The sequence below is a fragment of the Durio zibethinus genome, chromosome 6 (assembly GCF_047325235.1).
Source record: "Durio zibethinus cultivar Kanyao isolate XHJ-2024 chromosome 6, ASM4732523v1, whole genome shotgun sequence".
Lineage (NCBI taxonomy): Eukaryota > Viridiplantae > Streptophyta > Magnoliopsida > Malvales > Malvaceae > Durio > Durio zibethinus.
This window is the reverse complement of record NC_143167.1, coordinates 30,229,220-30,248,326: the sequence shown is the minus strand read 5'-3', so window position 1 is coordinate 30,248,326 and position 19,107 is coordinate 30,229,220. Positions and strand designations below refer to the sequence as shown.

Below are 19,107 nucleotides of genomic sequence, written 5' to 3'. Positions count from 1 at the left end.
TGTATATTAGCTATGAGATGCTTCATTTAGAATTGATGTTTTATTAATTTTTTTTTCAAATTTAAGGCTACCTTAGATTCAACTTTGGTCACAGAAACGAAGAGTCCCAACAATTTTTTTTTTGGGGTGAAATAAGGCATTCATTAAACAAACACCAAAGATCCTTACAAAGTAGTAGTTCTGAGGTTAAATAATTTTAGCTTGGAAGTTGGACGTCTCCATTTAGAATCTTCCACAATTTACCCGAAGACTAAGCAAATTGTCCAAGCCCGCAACCTCTTCTAGACCAAAAAGCAAAGCCCAGTTCGAAGTTTGCGGCCCATTAAGCGACGATCGCTTTATTGTCGGGATTAAAAACGGAAATTCCCCTTGTGGAGAAGAAACTGTTCTATAGTCATTAATGTTATCTCAAAATTTTTTGAGGGTTTAATTGAGATAAATCTCATTAAAATCGTATTTATTGTAATATTGTAATTAAAGTTTAATTTAATAACTTTTCATGCTAGGAGCTTTTGAAATCTCGAGGGCCATTTGAAAGGAGGAATATTGTGAAAACTGAGAATTTTGACAACCGTAATGAAGACTGTTGTCCCGGAGCTTCGGATTCGTATTCCTGCAACGATAGAACAGAAGGCCAACTAACCATCACGTTTTCCGTTTCCTTGTTTGATTCGAAAAAGAAATCGGACAAACAAGATAAGACAGGGTACGAACATAACGTGCGATCACGCCACGCCCGAGCCGTCACTATCTAATTTAACTGTACGTTTAAAGCTGATAAAGTAGTAGTTTGAACGCAAAGAAAGTAGTCCCCTTGCGCATTACACACCAACCTTTTTGCCTGTTCTTTTGTCAAGGCCTCCATTTACTCCTGATCTTGGGAGAAATAGTTGGTTGGTATTGGTGAGAACCACAAAATTTTGAGAAGGAAAGTCGTCGCTCTTCCGGCAAATTAAGAAGCAAAAAAGAGAAAAATCATTTTGTCGACGTATTACTCTTTCGTTTACTTTTTATCATAAATGTTGTCATTTTCCCTAAATCTTGAATCCTCCAACTAGGGTTGTTGTTTCTCTCTCTTTTTATTTTTTTTATTTTGTCTTTGACTAAACATGGATATGCTTCTGGTAATGATGCTAATTCTTTTCTGTTTGACATCATCAGTTTTTAAACACGAAATGGCAAAAGCAGAGTCCAATGTTAGCGATGGATTGACGCTAGACCTAGTAAGAGATTCATTGATCAGGCAAGAAGACACCATTGTTTTCAGTCTTATAGAGAGAGCCAAGTTTCCTTTAAATTCTCCAACATACGACCCATCTTACACTTCTATTCCCGGATCCTGCGGCTCTTTGGTTGAATTCATTGTCAAAGAAACAGAGGCCATTCAAGCCAAGGTAAACTCTTTCCTTCATTTCACAATTATCTCAAAAATGTTTGTTCTTTTTTTTTTCTTACTATTTTAATCTTCGTGAGCAAGTAAATTACAAATGGGTTGTTTTGTTTATTAATTAGGGAACCAACACGTCAGAATTTGATTTGTTAAGTTTGTTTTTAGACAGCATATATGCAACTTCTTGTCATTTTTGCTGTTAATGTTATTAAATTATTAAGTTATTACTAATATAATACTAGTAAATACTCTTCAGGCTTCACACATTTCACTCCATTAGAGGAAAAGCATTTTTTTTTTCTAGAAATATGGAAAGAATTTACATTGGTGCCTTCAAGCCATAGTCTATAGCCACCTAAATGCCCCCAATAGAGGGAAAACATCAAATCAATTGCTGACAATCAAATGAGGAGTTAAAAAGCACCATAGAAGACTAGGGACTCAATCAGAAGGTTAGGGTCCAAGCGTCTAGTAGAAAAAAGTTTGAAGTTTAAGATTTAGAGCTGAGAGTGCCCACGGTGATTCACTTGATAAATTAAGCTAGCATAAGACAACAATTAAAAGAAAGGCAATTGCATGCTTATCAATAATCGATTTAGACATTTGAGACTTAAAATTTGGCATGGTTCTTTATTTGAGCAGGTGTTTAAGGGCAATTGCTCCAAGTATTTTCAACTCTTTAATATATATTAAATATTAAATATTATATATTATAATTATTATATATAAAAATTAAATTAAAATTTAACTGTCTCTCACATTAAATTTATTATTTGTTAATTTTTTTTTATCTTTATTTTAATTTTATATTATAATTTAACACGGATTAAAATCATGTTATTATTTGTTTATTTATTATGCCATTATTTATTATTCACAAATTCTTCAAAATCATAGATATTAAGTTATATTCGTGTAAATTTTAAAAAAATTAAGTTTTCAACCAAGTATCAAAAGTGTAAGTGTATTGACATTCTTTTTACCTGATTGCACTTCTTTATGATTTTTTTTTTTTTAGTTTAATAAAATCTCAAATGAATTATGTTAATTGTTAGATTCTTCATTTTTCTTAAAGTACTTATGTTTTGCATATATACGATAAATGTAGATGTAAAGGTTGGACAGTCTAAATATGAAACAAAACTTCGAAAATGAGGCATATTGTATTGAACACATAGCATATCTGATATTCACTTTCGAGTATGAGTAACATAGCAAAAAAATAATAATAATAATTTTAGTTGGTTCTTTTAAAATAAAATGTCAAGATCTGCCACACCAACAAATAGCAGTTACTTGAACCATTTATCCAGGATTTGAATCCTGATAAATATCAAGGAATAAAACCTATTGCTGAACCTTATTACGGTATTTACTATTTAGTTGGTTTGTTCTAGTTAGTCCTGCTATCTACATAAAGTTGTTTCATGTTTGGAATATGTTGACATTATTCTCATTTAAGAATGAAAACTGTGAATTTGGTGGAAACCATGGCAATGAAGTAGCAATTGACAAGATTTGTTTGGCTTGACTTGTTCTATTAGTTCATGTACTTTGACCTTGAGCGGAATGCAACCTATATTTGAATGTGTTACAGGCTGGGAGATATGAGAATCCTGAGGAACATCCGTTCTTCCCAGATAATCTACCACCCTCTCTGGTGCCACATCACAAGTATCCTAAGGTATAATCCAAGTTAGTAAGTGTGTCTCTCTTCTCAATTTTCCCAAAACTGGAAACAGATTCAATTATATTTTGAACTAATTCCCCAAAACCGCAGGTTTTACATCCTGCAGCCATGTTTGTTAACATAAATAAGATGATATGGGATATGTATTTCAACAAATTGCTTCCATTGTTTGTCACTCCGGGTGATGATGGAAACTATGCATCAACAGCTGCTCGTGATCTCGAGTGTTTGCAGGTAAGAATCTCTTGTAACGTCTTCTTATCTGTGTGATATGAAGTTAGAACTAGAAGCTTCTTACAAAGGGATTTCTGTTTTTGTGCAATGGCATTATGGTGCCCTTCCGAATAGTGTTTTAAGTCCTCATCACACCACTCTGAGTGTACCCTTTTAGGACGAAGTTAGAAGATCTCTTCTAGCAGTGACTCTAAAATATGTTATGTTGCTATTCCCACCAGGCCCTCTCTAGAAGAATACATTATGGAAAACTCGTTGCTGAAGTTAAATTCAGAGATGAAAGGAAGGACTACGAGCCAGCAATTCGTGCTCAGGTACTTTAATTTCATTGTCTAATGGTAAACTAGACCATCCTGGAATATGTTTGTGCGGCTTGTTTAGACCTTCTGGCTTTTGGTAGTCATTATGCTCCCAATAATGCACGGAAACCGTACACTTAGTACTATCCTATTGACTTGAATATCGTTTTGAGTTCCATATATGGTTGAGATTGCTTGGAATAATGTTGTGGCTATTTCAGGATAGAGATACTCTGATAGGTTTATTGACCTTTGCGAATGTGGAAGAAGCGGTAAAGAAGAGGGTGGCAAAGAAGGCAGTGACATTTGGGCGGGATGTTCAGCTTGGTGATGATGGCAACAAGGGAAAGTATAAGTTGGATCCAGCTATTGTTTCCCGCCTCTATGGAGATTGGGTAATTCCCCTAACAAAGGAAGTTGAAGTGGAGTATCTACTACATCGCCTTGACTGAAACCTTAGCCATATCAGTACAAACAAGATCATTTATGCGTAAAAACTGCTTCCAGATTATTATTACTATTCTGAATTATTATCAAAATTATGACTTTGAGCTGAATGCTTAATTTAGTTTATTTATATAATTATTTTTAAAATATAGCATTTAAAAAGTTTAAATCCTATCTGCAATTTTTTTTTTTGTTTTACTTTTCCAAATTAGGATTTGATTTGTATAAAAAAGTTGCGATCATCTTTCATATTTTGACCCTTTGGTTCAAAAGTATCAGCTCTGAATTGGTTATTTATAGTCATAGCTGAAAATTAAATAGTATGAAGAAATCTAATTTTTTAATGTTTTTTGTTCAAAAAATTTGTAAAAAATTAAAATAACTTATTTTAGAAGAAGTGATTGTTTAATAAAAAATATTATTATTACGCTAGGAAAAGTAAATTTAAGAAAATTAATTTTGATTTTATTTGCTATATAAATTATAAAAATAAAAATACATGATATGCATAAATTAATAAAAGTCAATATGATTATTAATTTAATTTGAAAGATATGAAAAAGTGAATTTCAAATTTATAAATATGTATAAATATTTCAAACTCATTATTAAATAAACATCCAATGAATTTTTAAATTTTAAAAAATAATGTTTTGTATTTATGTGTGCTTTATCATACATTTTCTATTAATTTTAAAATCCAGATATTTTCTTTTAAATTTACATTTCTAAGCACAATGTATAGGTTGTTGGAAAAAATAAAAATAAAATATTCTCTAAAATTTGAAATACAATTATATATAAAGCATTTTTTATACTTTTAACTTCTGACATAACTACAACGTATAAATTTAAAATTTAAAAGAAATATAATATTTCTTGAAACTTAATTAATTAAAATAATTTTACAAAACTTAAAAATCCAAATAAATATATAAAAATAAAAACTTTTGGCAAAAAGAAAATAGTCTTACGTGGATTGTCTATATTTTTGGCAAAAAACAAATAAACTAAAGTTGAAAAGGAAAAAAATTTTAAAGTTAATATTTCTAATATTGAACAAGAGAGAAAGTAATATAGAATTTAATGATAGTAATTAATGAGTTTTGATAGACAATGAAAGATATATTTTGAATTAATTTAGTATTCAATTTTAAAAATTTAAAAATTAAATAATTTTCTTTCTATATAATTTAATTTTAAGATTTGAATTTTCCATTGAAGATAATTAAATAAAACGTTTATATATTAGATGTGTTGGCAAATTCGGTTTTTAAATTTAAATTCAAAAAGCATATAGATGGCAATGTCAATAAGTTTTAAAAAGGTTCATTAAAGAGAAAATTAATTGCTTTATTTTCAATTAGTAGTTTTTATTAAATTATATATAAAAAAAATGTTTGCAATTAATTAATTTTTTTATTTAAAGTTTGAATTTCTAGCTTTATATATATTGGTTTATATATTCAATTAGATTAATAAATGCATTCAATTTTTTAATTAAACAATAAAATTACAGTTATTAAATAGTCAATGTTTTCAAAGTATATTTTTTTATTTATAGTGTTCATGTTTGATGTTTAAAATTAAAAATTAAATTTTTTGAAAATGGTTTAAGATAGTTGATTTATAATATATATTTATAAAATTTAAGAATATTTTATTTTTATATAATAATAAATATTTTTAATTTAGTCAAAATAAATCTTTTAAACAAATAAAATTTATATGAAATTAAATCAAAATAATTAAATGCAGTAGACATAAATATTTTTTAGGATTGTTAACATGTAAATAATATAGGCTATTTACATTGAAATTTTTTTATTTTTGCCAAAAATTCTAACTTTTATATAATATATAAGATATATAATCTTTGCTTAAAAATTTCGCATTGTGAAAGCCTAGAATTTTCAAAACAAAAAACATGTTACATAAACAAGTAGTAACTCATTATAACTGCTTTGCTTAATTCCTCTTAAAAACTTATAAATAAAAATGATTATTAAATAAAATAAAATAAAATAAAATTAATTTCAAAAAGTAATAATTAATGCAATAATATAATTATATGTACCTCATATAAAATTAAAAATATATAAAACAAAAAAAATCTGCTTAATTTTTCTCCATAATTTAGAATAAGAAATATATGATTAAATATTTTTTATTTAATTATTGATTTTATTGCATTAAATTCATAATTCAAGTATTTGGAAACAGGCATAAAAATTTCTTAATAGCATGATTTTAGACAATTACAATATTCATTGATCACCTAAAATATGGAAATAATTTTGAAAGATCATAAGTCATGATTACGAAAGATTATGAGCCGTACACAAGATTTTTAATAATTTTTTTTAATGAGAGATCAATTTATATAATATAAAATTAAAAAAATTATACGTAATTTTTTAACTTTTAATTTTAATAAATATAAGAGATAAGAGAAACAAATAAATATAAAAAATTGATTTAATCTCATCTATTAAATTTATATAAATCAATAATAAAAAAAATTTAAAACTAAAAATATTTTATACTATACAAATTGATCCCTCCTCTTATTTTATATAGCAATAATTTTATAGTTTACGAAATTTTATAATTAGTTTTATATATTTAAATTTTTAAGTTTTGATAAAAATATAAAATATACATTAACAAAATTAAAAAAAAAAACCTTAAACAAATAAAGAATGTTGAAATATTGCCCATAAAAAAGTAAAAAAAAAATTTATATAATAGATTGATTTTAAGTAAAGTAAATTTCAGCTGTTTGGAATGAATTATTATTCGATTTTGTTTAAATATCATTATATGAAATAAGATACAAAACATTTTTATTAATATATATCTACAAAAATTTAATTTTTCTTACTTGTTTTATACTAAAATTTTTATATTTTTATAAAATTTATTAATTATATTATAATTTGATTTGTATATAATTACATAATTATGCGTCACAAATTTAAAATTAGTTCACATAAAAAAATATTGACGTGAAATTGAGTAAGTTAAAATATTTTTGTTTAAAAATAAAGTTTAAAAGTACTGTATTTAAGGAAATAAAATTTCAAAGCATAATAGATCGAGAAAAAACTCATATATTCTTTTATTTACTCCAGCAAAATTAAAATATCTTTTTATCACCAAAGTCCCAAAGCCTGAAGGACACATGCGTCTTTTCGCGACTCCCTCGTACCGTGTCCTACCATCTTCTGCAGGATTTATAATGATACCCTTGAATTTCGATGGAGAGAACTATGAGAGTACTCAAGGCCATTTACGGAAATTAAAATTGTTCCATCGGTGTTCAGACTTCAGTGTTGTCCTTTCGTCTCCCTTCCCCGCCCTCCCCCCCTCCCATAAAAAAAAAAGCACTCTCCAAAACTCAAAGTTCAATCTTTTGAGCCTGAAATAGTGAGAAAGCCCTGTAAAATTTGACGCACATTGCAGTTTAGAGACTGTAAAAACCGTAGAAATCACTGATTTTACTGATAAGAACAGAGAAGATTTAGGGGTTTAGGGTTCTTGTTCTTAATTTCTCTCAATCCACTCAAAAAACTTTCAATGTAAGTCATTCTTATTTCCTCTGTCGCTTATTTATGATGCTAAAGTTGTATTATTATTCTTCTTTTTTTTTTGAACTTTTTGTCTTCGCTGTTCAGAACCCTTTTTTGTTGAATCCTTAAAAAGTTTGTCTTTTTTTTTTTGGGTTGATTTTTGAAGCTGTTTATGCTTGTGTAAACCTTAAAGTCAATGGGGTTTAACTTTATTTTCCGTTGTTTCTAGATTTTGGTACAATGGGGGCGTCGCCAGATAGTAAGGGAAACATAGGAATGAGTAGTAAAGGTGAAAAGCTTTCAAATGGAACTGATATGGATTTAGATGAAGTTGATGATATATTTGATGAGTTGATCAGTGTGCAACAGTTGGGAGAAGAGTCTCTGAAGAGTTTCTGTAGAAAAGCGGCTGTGTCTTTCTTCGACCAGTACGGTCTCATTAGCCATCAGATCAACTCCTACAATGATTTCATAGAAAATGGTCTCCAGAAGACCTTCGATTCTTTCGGGGAGTTCCTTATTCATTCTGGGTATGACCCGTCGAAGAAGGGGGAAGGCGACTGGCGTCATGCTAGAGTGAGGTTTGGGAAGGTTACTGTTGGGAGGCCAACCTTTTGGGCTGTTTCTGGAGGCAATGAGCTCAACATGCTTCCTAGGCATGCACGCCTTCAGAATATGACATATTCAGCTAGGATGATGCTTAATGTTGACCTTCAGGTGAGTAAATATTACTGACTGTTTAAACGTCCATTGATATCAGTGTCAGGCATTCTTATTGATGTTTGGTTTGATAATTATTGACACAATAAATGTTCTGTTAACTGAGTGTAAGACTCTGGAATCTAAATATTATATGCAGTATAACTTAATACCTCCATTTCTTATATGATAGCTTGAATCCTATTCATTATTCAAATGTCCCCTTCCCTCTCTTTTTCCCTAAAAATATGTTAATTAAAATATGGTATCATTTGTTTCCTGGTAATGTATCAGGTATATACAGCTAAAAGTGTTAAGAGTGACAAGTTTAAAACTGGAAGAGAAGAAATCGTTGAAGAGGAAATTGTGTATCGAGATAACAGGGATATTATAATTGGGAGGATCCCTGTGATGGTGAGGTCTAACCTGTGTTGGATGAATGAAGCTGAAAAGGCTGATTGTGATTATGATCATGGAGGCTATTTTCTGATCAAGGGTGCAGAGAAGGCAAGTCTGACATTTTTAATCTGTACTATTATTCCATTTTTTATTCTGTCAGTTGACATGTTATTTAGCATCCATACTTCATAATTGCTGAATAGGACCTGAATGTGCTAAGCACTTTATCTATAGAGCCAAATACTCTTTCATTATTGTTTTATGCAAAAATGTAGATGATACATATGCAATGTTTATTGTAGATATTCATTGCGCAAGAGCAAATTTCTCTGAAGAGACTCTGGATTTCAAACATTCAGGGTTGGACAATTGCTTACAGGTCAGAGGTGAAGAGAAACAGATTAATTATTAGACTAGTGGAGAATTCTAAAGTTGAATATATTAAGGGGGGAGAGAAAGTCCTGACTGTTTATTTCTTGTCAATTGAGATCCCTGTATGGGTTTTGTTTTTTGCCCTTGGTGTACCATCTGACAAAGAAGTTATAAATCTGATTGACTTTGGAAGCAATGATTCCAGTATATCAAACATACTGTTTGCTTCAATTCGTAATGCTGATTGGAAATGTAATAATTTTCGTGAAGGAAGGAATGCTCTTAACCATGTAGACAGATTACTCAAAGATACCAGATTTCCGCCCGAAGAAGGCGCTCAAGAGTGCCTTAGCCTGTATCTATTTCCCACTCTCTGTGGCCTTAGGCAAAAAGCTCGCTTCCTGGGGTACATAGTAAAGTGTCTTTTACAAGCATACACTGGTCGGAGAAAATGTGACAATAGAGATGATTTTAGGAACAAGAGGTTAGAGTTGGCTGGTGAGCTGCTTGAGCGTGAACTGAAAGTTCACATTGCACATGCAAGGAGGCGTATGGCAAAGACTCTGCAGAGAGATCTTTATGCAGATCGAACCGTTCGTCCAATTGAGCACTATCTTGAGGGTTCCATAGTTACAAATGGGCTTTCAAGAGCATTTTCTACTGGAGCATGGTCACATCCTTTCAAAAGGATGGAAAGGATTTCGGGTGTAGTGGCGAATCTTGGACGAGCAAATCCGTTGCAGACAATGGTTGATTTGAGGAAAACACGCCAGCAGGTTCAGTACACTGGGAAGGTTGGAGATGCGAGATACCCGTAAGTTATGTCAGACCATTTTTTCTAGTAACCCTTTGTTGCAAAATTTCGATATTTGTTGCGCTTTATAGGGATCTGTTGTGAATCTATTCTAGTTAGCTTTTATTCAGAACTTTGTGAGATCAATAAAATGAGTTTTGCTTCTGATGTTTAGCTTACTTTTATTTATGCAATTACATGGACATGAATCCTTGTGAACTGTATATAACTTCTCATATTTGATCTGGAAGTCATTATTTTCACATCAGAACTGTCAGATTATTCATCTGTAAATAAATGCTACAATCTTTCGTAACAAATGACAACGAAGATGAAGTAGTTTAATGTTTCTATGATTTTATCTGTAGTTTTGTGTGTTGTTGTGGTCTTTTTTCCTGTAGAATCTGTTATCCTTAGTGTTTGTATCTTAGGGTTTGAAATGTGGAATTAATACTTTAGGTTCTGAGCATTTGATTCTTTATGAATTTTGAGTTTAAATCTATTGAGATGTTTGTCAGCTATAATATGGTTCGATTTTGATATTTTGTAATGCAGACATCCTTCTCATTGGGGAAAAGTTTGCTTCCTCTCTACTCCAGATGGTGAAAATTGTGGGCTTGTGAAAAATCTGGCCACCACAGCACTTGTGAGTACAAACATAGTGGAATCCATAGTTGACAAGTTGTTTGATTCTGGAATGGAGGAAGTGGTTAATGATACTTCTAGTTCACTTGATGGCAAAGATAAGGTATTTCTGAATGGGGAATGGATTGGGGTTTGTGAAGATTCCCTTTCATTTGTTGCTGAGGTTAGAAGAAAGCGACGTGCAAAAAAATTGCCACAGCAGGTGCCCCATTTCATTCCTTACACCGCATAGATTTTGAACTTCTTCAGTTTTAAAAAGCTAGCCATATCTTTTTTTGTATTTTTCAAGGACAACAGATAGAACTTTGAAACTAAAAATTGTTTCTGTTAATATGTGTCAGGAGAGATAAGCACAATTTTTAATCAGCTGTTCTAGAAAACTCTTCTAGAAAACTCAGATTTTGCTGTTTTCCTTTTCCTAGGCTAAGCATCTTTTTCCTGTCTAAAATGTAAAATTACATAGAAGTCCCCTAAGTTTAGTTCTTGCAGAGTGGTTCTGCAAATTTTTTTCTGTTGTTGATTATTATTGCTCTCATCCTTTTTGGCAATAATCTTTTATCTTGTAGGTGGAAATCAAAAGAGATGAACATAAAGGAGAAGTGCGCATCTTTTCTGATGCTGGGAGGATTCTGCGTCCACTTTTAGTTGTTGAGAATCTAATCAAAATAAAAGCATCTAAGGGGGAAAATTACACTTTCCAGTCTCTTCTAGACAAAGGGATAGTTGAGCTTGTTGGAGCTGAAGAAGAAGAGGACTGTCGAACGGCATGGGGTATAAAGTACCTCTTAACTGAAGTTGAGGGGAAGCAACCTGTTAAGTATACACATTGTGAGCTTGACATGTCATTTCTTTTGGGTTTAAGCTGTGGGATCATTCCATTTGCAAATCATGATCATGCAAGGAGAGTCCTCTACCAGGCACAGAAGCATTCTCAACAGGCTATTGGATTTTCTACAACAAACCCCAACATCAGAGTCGATACTTTGTCACACCAATTATATTATCCCCAAATGCCTCTTTTTCGTACAATGACATCTGATTGTCTTGGAAAACCAGGATATCCTTTAGGTCGGAGTGGAATAATACCAAAACCAGAATTATACAATGGCCAGAATGCTATTGTAGCTGTAAATGTTCATCTTGGGTACAACCAAGAGGATTCCTTGGTAATGAACCGAGCCTCTTTAGAGCGTGGAATGTTCCGCACTGAACACGTAAGAAGTTACAAAGCAGAAGTTGATAACAAGGAAATTCCGGACAAGAGGAGAAAGTCTGAAGATATTGTAAATTTTGGAAAAATAGAAAGTAAGATTGGACGAGTGGACAGCCTTGATGATGATGGTTTTCCTTATGTTGGTGCTAACCTGCAGAGTGGTGACATTGTCATTGGGAGGTGCGCTGGATCTGGAGCTGATCATAGTATAAAACTGAAACACACTGAAAGAGGCACGGTTCAGAAAGTTGTGCTATCTTCAAGTGATGATGGGAAAAATTTTGCTGTGGTATCTTTGAGACAGGTAATGTCACTTAAGTCTACAATCACAAAGACATTTGACTTCAGCTCATAATTGAAAATATATGAGCTTATTGACCCAATTACTTGATCATGTGTGCGTATGGAAGAGACATAGTAGTGTTAATATATTTTGTTGTGCAAGATAGCATCTATTGCTGATAAGTGTTAGTTGTTCATCAGTTGCTTTTTTGGTATCTTTTTTCAGGTTCGACCTCCTTGTCTTGGAGACAAGTTCTCCAGTATGCATGGTCAGAAAGGTGTTCTCGGTTTTCTGGAAGCCCAAGAGAATTTTCCTTTCACAACTCAAGGAATAGTTCCTGATATTGTAATTAACCCACATGCATTTCCTTCACGACAGACTCCAGGCCAACTGTTGGAGGCTGCTTTGGGAAAGGGAATTGCCTGTGGTGGGTCAATGCAATATGCCACCCCTTTCTCCACTCTCTCTGTAGATGCCATCACAAAACAGCTTCACAAGTATGGATTCTCCCTAAGCATGTTGACCTGCATGCTCACTGTGCATTTATCCTTACTTTCACTGCTTGTTACTAATATTGGACTTAATGTTATTTTGTTTTGATAATTATTATTTTCAATGGTTGCTTTCTCATCTTCTTAGTCGCATATCTGTCATAGAGCTGGTTTTTCGAGATGGGGAACTGAGAGAGTTTACAATGGTCGAACTGGTGAGATGGTTCGTTCACTCATATTTATGGGTCCAACATTCTACCAGCGTTTGATCCACATGGCTGAAGACAAAGTGAAATTTCGAAACACTGGACCTGTACACCCACTTACAAGGCAGCCAGTTGCTGACAGGAAACGTTATGGTGGGATCAAATTTGGTGAGATGGAGCGTGATTGCCTTATTGCACATGGTGCAGCGGCTAACTTGCATGAGCGCCTTTTCACATTGAGTGATTCTTCTCAAATGCACGTTTGTCAAACTTGCAAAAATGTTGCAAATGTTATTGAACGAACAGTACTTAGTGCTCGAAAGATTAGAGGTCCTTATTGCATGATTTGTCAGTCTGTTGATGATATTGTCAAGGTCAATGTTCCTTATGGTGCGAAGTTATTGTGTCAGGAGCTATTTAGCATGGGGATTAGTTTGAAATTTGAAACCAAGCTTTGTTGAGTTTATATGGAATTATTTTTGTGACCAAACTTTATGGACTTGTATAACTTTAGGCGCAATGCTTGAATATGCTTCAATGGTTATGTAAATTTCACTCCTGAGTTTTTTTATTTATTATTATTTTTTTTTCTGACTTAACTATAATCTTTAATCTTGTGAATTAGTATTTAATTATTGCATCCTAGTGCACCTTAAGGATTGAGGGAGGAGGGAGGAGGGATAAGGGTACTGCTCCGGTTGAAGAGAAGAATTAGAGTACTTACATATATAAATGAATGCTTTACTCATCATTCCAGTCTTGACAACAGTAACTAAATCAACTCCACTATCTTTTGGCATCATGTGAATCTTTGAAAGTTACAGAGACTCAAATAGCATAATAGACATTAGTCTTTCCTTGGTCATTCGAAAGTGGACAATATGTATCAAAATGGAGCACAATCTCATCTACTTTAAATATCATTAACAAAATAAATCTCTAACCTCTGTGTACCCCACAACAAAGTGTAGCTGTAAAAACTGATACGCCAAAATCTTATGGTCTTATTTATCCATACACCAAAAATTGTCTGCCATAAAAAATTGATAGTTCCCCTACCCTACAAAGAGATCCTTCTCAGATATAAGGTTCTCTCAATGAAGTTGGCAGCACTAGTTCGGGCTCCAATTCCCCAAGTGGGGAGAAATAGTACTCGACCATGTCTTTACTCACATCTTCCAGGCTTGGAGGGTCCCACTGAAAATTTGATTATACAAATTACAAAATCACAGGAGTAAGAATATATATACATATATAATAAATAGATTTTGGGATTACAACCCCACCACTTTTGTGCAGGCTTTTCCATGATATACTAGTATAAATGTATAATAACACGGATAATGGGGCCAGAAAAGACAGAATACCTTGGGAGCAAAATCCTTGTCCACTAACCGAGCTCGAACACCCTATAGAAACAGTTTAATTAAATTCACAAGAACAGTTATTCCAGAAATGCTCTCTTTGTGAAGAAAAACAGCCCATACCTCAGAAAAATCATTAGAGACCCGTTTGGAGATCGCAGCAAGAGACATCCGATATTCCCTTGCCAGACACTGATCAAGAGATTGAAATCTACCTTCTCGTACCTAATGCAACAAAGAAACTGAAGTAAGCCATTAATGGTCAAAATGGAATTTAAAGCAGCTGTAGACTTTGTTAACTTACTGATCGTAGAGTAACTTGCAAGCTCAATGGTGAGGCTTCTTTCATTTTTCTGAGAACTGTCTTGCACCAATCATCATAAGCATGAGCTGCCTCATTTTCCTGAGTAAATTAATTTTCAAAACCATATGAATCTATAACTCAATTGAGTATCAGAGTAACAGGGTTATTCAGTAAAGAGAGACTAGAGAAATACATCTCCATAAGCAATGACCCAAATAAAAATTTTGAAAGCATTAGACTGATATTCCCAACCATTGGTTTAATTGTCGAATTGATTAATTTCCAAGTAAAATTAAAAAGATCAATCTCTGCCAACCCAGACACCTATAATAACTATTTATTTATTACCTTCTATTCAAAGCAAGGGGAGAACCTTCAGTTAAAGTAAGTAAAGAGGGTAAATCAGCTCTCCCTTCCAGCAAGGAAATCAATCATTGAAATTTCAAGCTACAGGGATCAAGTTAAGATAAGTGCCAACAGGCTCTACGCAGTTTTTGCCTCGCGTAATTCACCATAGAAGAATAAAAAGATGATTATGAGGATCTGCTAAACTTAATAATATATGCCCGTTAATGCCATTTGAAGAACTTTGAGTGGCTGAAATCTATTGAAAAAAATGGTACATACTGCTTAAATTAGATGATAGAAGGCAATGAATCTGGAAGAATAATTAGCTGGTACCATCCAGTACCAAGTCCACCATTCTAAGATTGACAGTCTAACACTAACATAAAGGGTGATTGGCTAGATGGATCTGCGAAAGTAAGGTCTTGGAATGGTAGCACAGACTCTACTCTTAGCATTTTTACATGAAGCTCCCACTGCTAAAGACTGAACCTCTATTCTCATGCATCTGTTAGACTGAGAGATAACCGCTGAGCCAGAAGCCCCTTTGTTATGCAAAATATAATGAGATATAAAAATCTTAACTAACTACCTAGTAACACACCCCATTCAATGGCTCATATAGCCAAGTGTCTATATGCACAGGCATACACACAAATTACAAAAACATATATGTAGAATTAAGCTTACCAGAGAATCAATAATTTCCTCAACAGTGTCATGACTGAAACATTTATCAATTGTGTCAATCCTGAAACAAAAATCACAACATAAGGGAAAAATCAATCAAATCAAAACCATGATTTCTACAAATAAAATTATGCAGTCCAGATATAGAAACTATTTCGAAGTGCTACAATTCCCAAAAAAAATAAAAGGTTACCTGTAAAGAATACTGGTCCTATCTGGATAAACAAGGTGACCATATTGTGCAAGGGAAGACTCTATGACAGTGGGATCATCATTCATCAAGTTACCAAGGCGTTCTTCGATCCAAGCAAGTCTCTATGATGGACAGTTCATTCAAATATGTTGAGAAAAGAGGAACAGAGAAAAAGCAAAAATAATTATATATATAAGGAGCAGAAGGAACAAACAGCATTTAGGCAATAGTGGGTAGCAAGGCCACAGGCAATCATTTCGACACCATTAAGCTTTTCTCCTGTTAGAGCTAAGCATTCCCCTGAAGGAAAAATTGACATGTCTTGTTAAGAAAAAATGGAATATGTAAACCCAGATACAGGCCAATAATTTGCAGAAACGAAAATATTCCAACATTTTAATGGCTAGAAAAATAAACAAGTAAATAAGTCATGCATATCAAGGAATATAGCTGTGCATTGAAAAACTTAATAAAATTGTTATTACCTAAGTAACCAGGTAGGCGAGAAAGATAAAATGAAGCCCCAGCATCAGGATGGAACCCCAATTGCGTCTCTGGATTAGCAAAAACCTGAAAATTTTATGCACAGGTAAGACACAGTTATTTAAGTCCATGCACTAGAAAGGGAAAAAAAAAGGGGGGAGGGCGGATGGAGAACTGTTTGTTGCAGCCATATTCCTGATTTTAAGCTGTATCATTCAAATGGTCATAGTGTATATCTCATAGAATAAAATACATGAAGAACAGAATGGTTTTATATCACTCTAATTGAACATATATTGCTCCAGTCTTAGAACCATGAAATGGCAGAAACAATGTTTTCATGCAAATGATATCACCCTCCCTTCTTTAGTCTATCTTATCTGGAAGTATGAAGCAGAATTTATAATGCATAGAGGATATATTGTTATGCCATTACTAATAATGATAAAGTTTAATCCTCATACAACAAGAACAAAAAAAAAAAAAAAACCATTTCTCACTAAATTTGAGACAAGTTCAATCCTCACATGACAAATGAATTCAACTAAAGTGTATGACATTCATAAGAAGCAAGATGGTACATTAACTCAAATGTCAATTAATGCACAAAATCTAATATAATATTTCTTTACGATGGGGTGGCACGACATACAGTTTTATCAGTCACCAAACGAAACATCCCTGGGAGAGAAATTCCAGCTCCACATCCCATTGTTATACCATCCAAAATTGCCACCTATACATATAGTCAGTGCAGGATGGTCACAAGCCTTTTTTGCAGTTACAGAAAGAAACTCAGAAGTAATTCACATGGTTATCAATCAATCAAACATAGAATCCTCACATGCGGCTTCAGAAATGTTCCTTGTAGGTATACAAACTTATACAGTGTCATGAAAAACCTTTTACATTCTTCAACTTTCCCTGCAAAAAGTTTAAGTAGTTGAAACATGAATCACAGACTTCATAAAATGCTAGACAGAATCATCATTGTGCAATCTATAAAGTAACTTAATCAAAAAGAAATTCCATGGAGAAGTTTAACATGATAATTTAAGGTGTCAATAAAACATGGCTTGCAACTAAGTTGTTCTGCACCATAATTATCATCTCATTCTTGAATTGCTTTCTCAAACGGAAGAGCTCTTGATTGACATATCAAATAACTAAGCAACATTTATAGGTGGCTAACCTTCATTAAGTAAGTGATAGAGAGCAACAGCATCAACACCAGAACAGAAAGCCCTGCCGCTACCCTTCAAAAAAATTCAATACAACAGCTTAGACACCAATGAAGATCAAATCTGAAATGTCAAGGGCATGTAGACTTTCCACTGGCAAAATAAATGAAAAAACTAATTGAAAAAAAATACCATAGAAGCTGCATTGAGGCTCTTTTTCTAAAAAGTCTATTACAAAAAAGAACATTCCAGAGATTTTCCTTTCCAAACATAATTTATATCAAATATCAAACACCGTTTCGAAAAAGAAAAAATTTACATCTTTGTGCGTGTAAGTTGAGTGTTTTAACTTAAATATGCAATGAAATGTTATACCTTCATCAAGACAAAACCAATATCGGGGTTCTCTTCCCATGATTCATACAATTTCTTCAACCGAGCTGCCTATAAACAGAAAAATAACTACAATTTCTTCACGACTTTACCACATGGGTGAAGACTAGAAGTTAAAAATATCGACTTTAAATTTAAAAGAAAAAGAAGAAAAGAGAAAGAGCAAAAATAAACCATTGAGGCGGTAAGTGCATTGAGAGCAGAAGGTCTATTGAGAATGGCTGCTCTTGATTTAGCTCTTCCTTCCACTAAAACCTGAAACATTTCACGCACCAATAAGCAATCTTTGACAAAATTATGAACTTGGGTCTTCCATTTTTCCAAGAAAAAAAAAACAAATTTAAGCACAAAAACCATACTTGAAACATATTATTGGAAGTTTCCTTCCCCCAAAAAACAATGACCAAAAAGTTATAATATACATAAGATAAATATAATCCCAGAAAACATATAATTATTTTCAAAAGACCTGGTCCTGGAAATCATCATATGGGGCATAGTTTGGCTGAGCAGAGATACATCTATGATGGGAGAGGAACCCATTTCTTTGAAATGAATGTCTTGCTTTCACTAAAGCTTTCACTCTCTGCATCTTCGCTTTCCTCTCTCTTCTTTTCTCTTCAATTCTCTTCTGCCTTCAGTGAACAGCTTTATTGCCTTTGCTAGTTTCGCTCGCCTCCGTTACAGTGTTTCCCTTGAAAGCTATCCAGCATTTCTGTGTGCTTTGCAGTTTTGTATCAAGGATTGATCGTAGCCGTTCGATTTGTGGACTACTTCAATCAAACCGAACTCGGTTCAGTCAGAGCTTTTATTCTGGACCTTAAGATGAGTTCCATTGATAATTGAACGGGACATTCTAAAGCCCAAAAAGCAATGAACTATGGCTAGCTCCATCGGCTACAGTCATCTCCCATTTTTTTTTTTTTAGTCAAGACCCAATATCCAATCGGGTTGATGCTAATAACTGTCAGCCCAATAGGGCAAAGTGGTTTTTTTTTTCTTCTTGTATCAAGTTCACTTTTTTTTTTTTTTTTTGAAGTTACCAAGTTCAGTGTATTCAATAAAACGTTTAGAGCAAGATTTACATGGTAAAACTAAACCACTATTCTTCTCCTGTTAAAAAAACAAACCCATGGCCACGAAATCCTTGTTAATAAAAGTTTTAGGCTTCCCTTAAAATACTAGAAATGGTGAGAACGTATTCATGAAATTTCCCTTCTCTTGCATTCCATCTTATTCATACATCAAATTGCATTCTCAATTATATGATTGGGATCACCAGCTTCAAAAAGGAAAATTTGTTGGATTGAATCGGACAAAAGTAAGCTTCCTGAAATTTCTTAAAAATTGACATGATTACATATACGATACCCTTCATGTAGAAGAATAAAAGTCGTTGAAATGGTACTAACATTTACATA

The 19,107-nt window shown here is 32.8% G+C and overlaps 3 protein-coding genes across 6 annotated transcripts; 2 read left to right on the top strand and 1 right to left on the bottom strand.

The window, feature by feature from the left end:
* Positions 1-807: 807 nt before the first annotated feature.
* On the top strand, positions 808-4,234 carry CM2 (chorismate mutase 2). Of its 3 annotated transcripts, none has more exons than XM_022876133.2 (6): positions 808-988; positions 1,162-1,394; positions 2,988-3,074; positions 3,171-3,314; positions 3,536-3,628; positions 3,835-4,234. In XM_022876133.2, exons 2-6 carry the CDS (start codon positions 1,176-1,178, stop codon positions 4,063-4,065), a joined length of 774 nt encoding a protein of 257 aa, XP_022731868.1. In that variant the 5' UTR covers positions 808-988; positions 1,162-1,175; the 3' UTR covers positions 4,066-4,234. The 3 variants fall into 3 exon arrangements, with proteins under 3 accessions (XP_022731868.1, XP_022731869.1, XP_022731867.2); XM_022876134.2 differs by having other exon boundaries at positions 922-1,059; XM_022876132.2 differs by lacking the exon at positions 808-988 and having other exon boundaries at positions 1,110-1,394.
* Positions 4,235-7,325: 3,091 nt separating this feature from the next.
* On the top strand, positions 7,326-13,324 carry LOC111284700 (DNA-directed RNA polymerases IV and V subunit 2-like). Of its 2 annotated transcripts, none has more exons than XM_022873561.2 (8): positions 7,326-7,641; positions 7,862-8,349; positions 8,626-8,838; positions 9,033-9,916; positions 10,451-10,742; positions 11,107-12,057; positions 12,262-12,533; positions 12,693-13,324. In XM_022873561.2, the coding sequence occupies exons 2-8, from the start codon at positions 7,873-7,875 to the stop codon at positions 13,192-13,194; spliced, it is 3,591 nt and encodes a 1,196-aa protein (XP_022729296.2). In that variant the 5' UTR covers positions 7,326-7,641; positions 7,862-7,872; the 3' UTR covers positions 13,195-13,324. The 2 variants fall into 2 exon arrangements, with proteins under 2 accessions (XP_022729296.2, XP_022729297.1); XM_022873562.2 differs by having other exon boundaries at positions 12,676-13,324.
* Positions 13,325-13,506: 182 nt separating this feature from the next.
* On the bottom strand, positions 13,507-18,457 carry LOC111284701 (small ribosomal subunit protein mS47). The gene is made up of 14 exons (XM_022873563.2): positions 18,156-18,457; positions 17,861-17,941; positions 17,669-17,737; positions 17,305-17,368; positions 16,957-17,036; positions 16,765-16,848; positions 16,115-16,199; positions 15,844-15,929; positions 15,630-15,751; positions 15,437-15,497; positions 14,402-14,500; positions 14,221-14,322; positions 14,101-14,142; positions 13,507-13,930 (listed from the first exon to the last, which is right to left on the bottom strand). The coding sequence occupies exons 1-14, from the start codon at positions 18,276-18,278 to the stop codon at positions 13,811-13,813; spliced, it is 1,218 nt and encodes a 405-aa protein (XP_022729298.1). The 5' UTR covers positions 18,279-18,457; the 3' UTR covers positions 13,507-13,810.
* Positions 18,458-19,107: the final 650 nt, after the last annotated feature.

Bases quoted from the DNA above. Each gene is read 5' to 3' on its own strand.
- CM2 (XM_022876132.2), top strand. From the start codon at position 1,110: ATGGATATGCTTCTGGTAATGATGCTAATTCTTTTCTGTTTGACATCA. The intron at 3,075-3,170 runs GTATAATCCAAG...CCAAAACCGCAG, and splicing joins CACATCACAAGTATCCTAAG to GTTTTACATCCTGCAGCCAT. The intron at 3,629-3,834 runs GTACTTTAATTT...TGGCTATTTCAG, and splicing joins AGCCAGCAATTCGTGCTCAG to GATAGAGATACTCTGATAGG.
- LOC111284701 (XM_022873563.2), bottom strand. From the start codon at position 18,278: ATGCAGAGAGTGAAAGCTTTAGTGAAAGCAAGACATTCATTTCAAAGA. The intron at 17,369-17,668 runs GTATAACATTTC...ATTTTTTTGAAG, and splicing joins TTGGTTTTGTCTTGATGAAG to GGTAGCGGCAGGGCTTTCTG. The intron at 15,930-16,114 runs GTAATAACAATT...TTTTTCCTTCAG, and splicing joins TCGCCTACCTGGTTACTTAG to GGGAATGCTTAGCTCTAACA.
- LOC111284700 (XM_022873561.2), top strand. From the start codon at position 7,873: ATGGGGGCGTCGCCAGATAGTAAGGGAAACATAGGAATGAGTAGTAAA. The intron at 9,917-10,450 runs GTAAGTTATGTC...TTTGTAATGCAG, and splicing joins GTTGGAGATGCGAGATACCC to ACATCCTTCTCATTGGGGAA. The intron at 12,058-12,261 runs GTAATGTCACTT...ATCTTTTTTCAG, and splicing joins CTGTGGTATCTTTGAGACAG to GTTCGACCTCCTTGTCTTGG.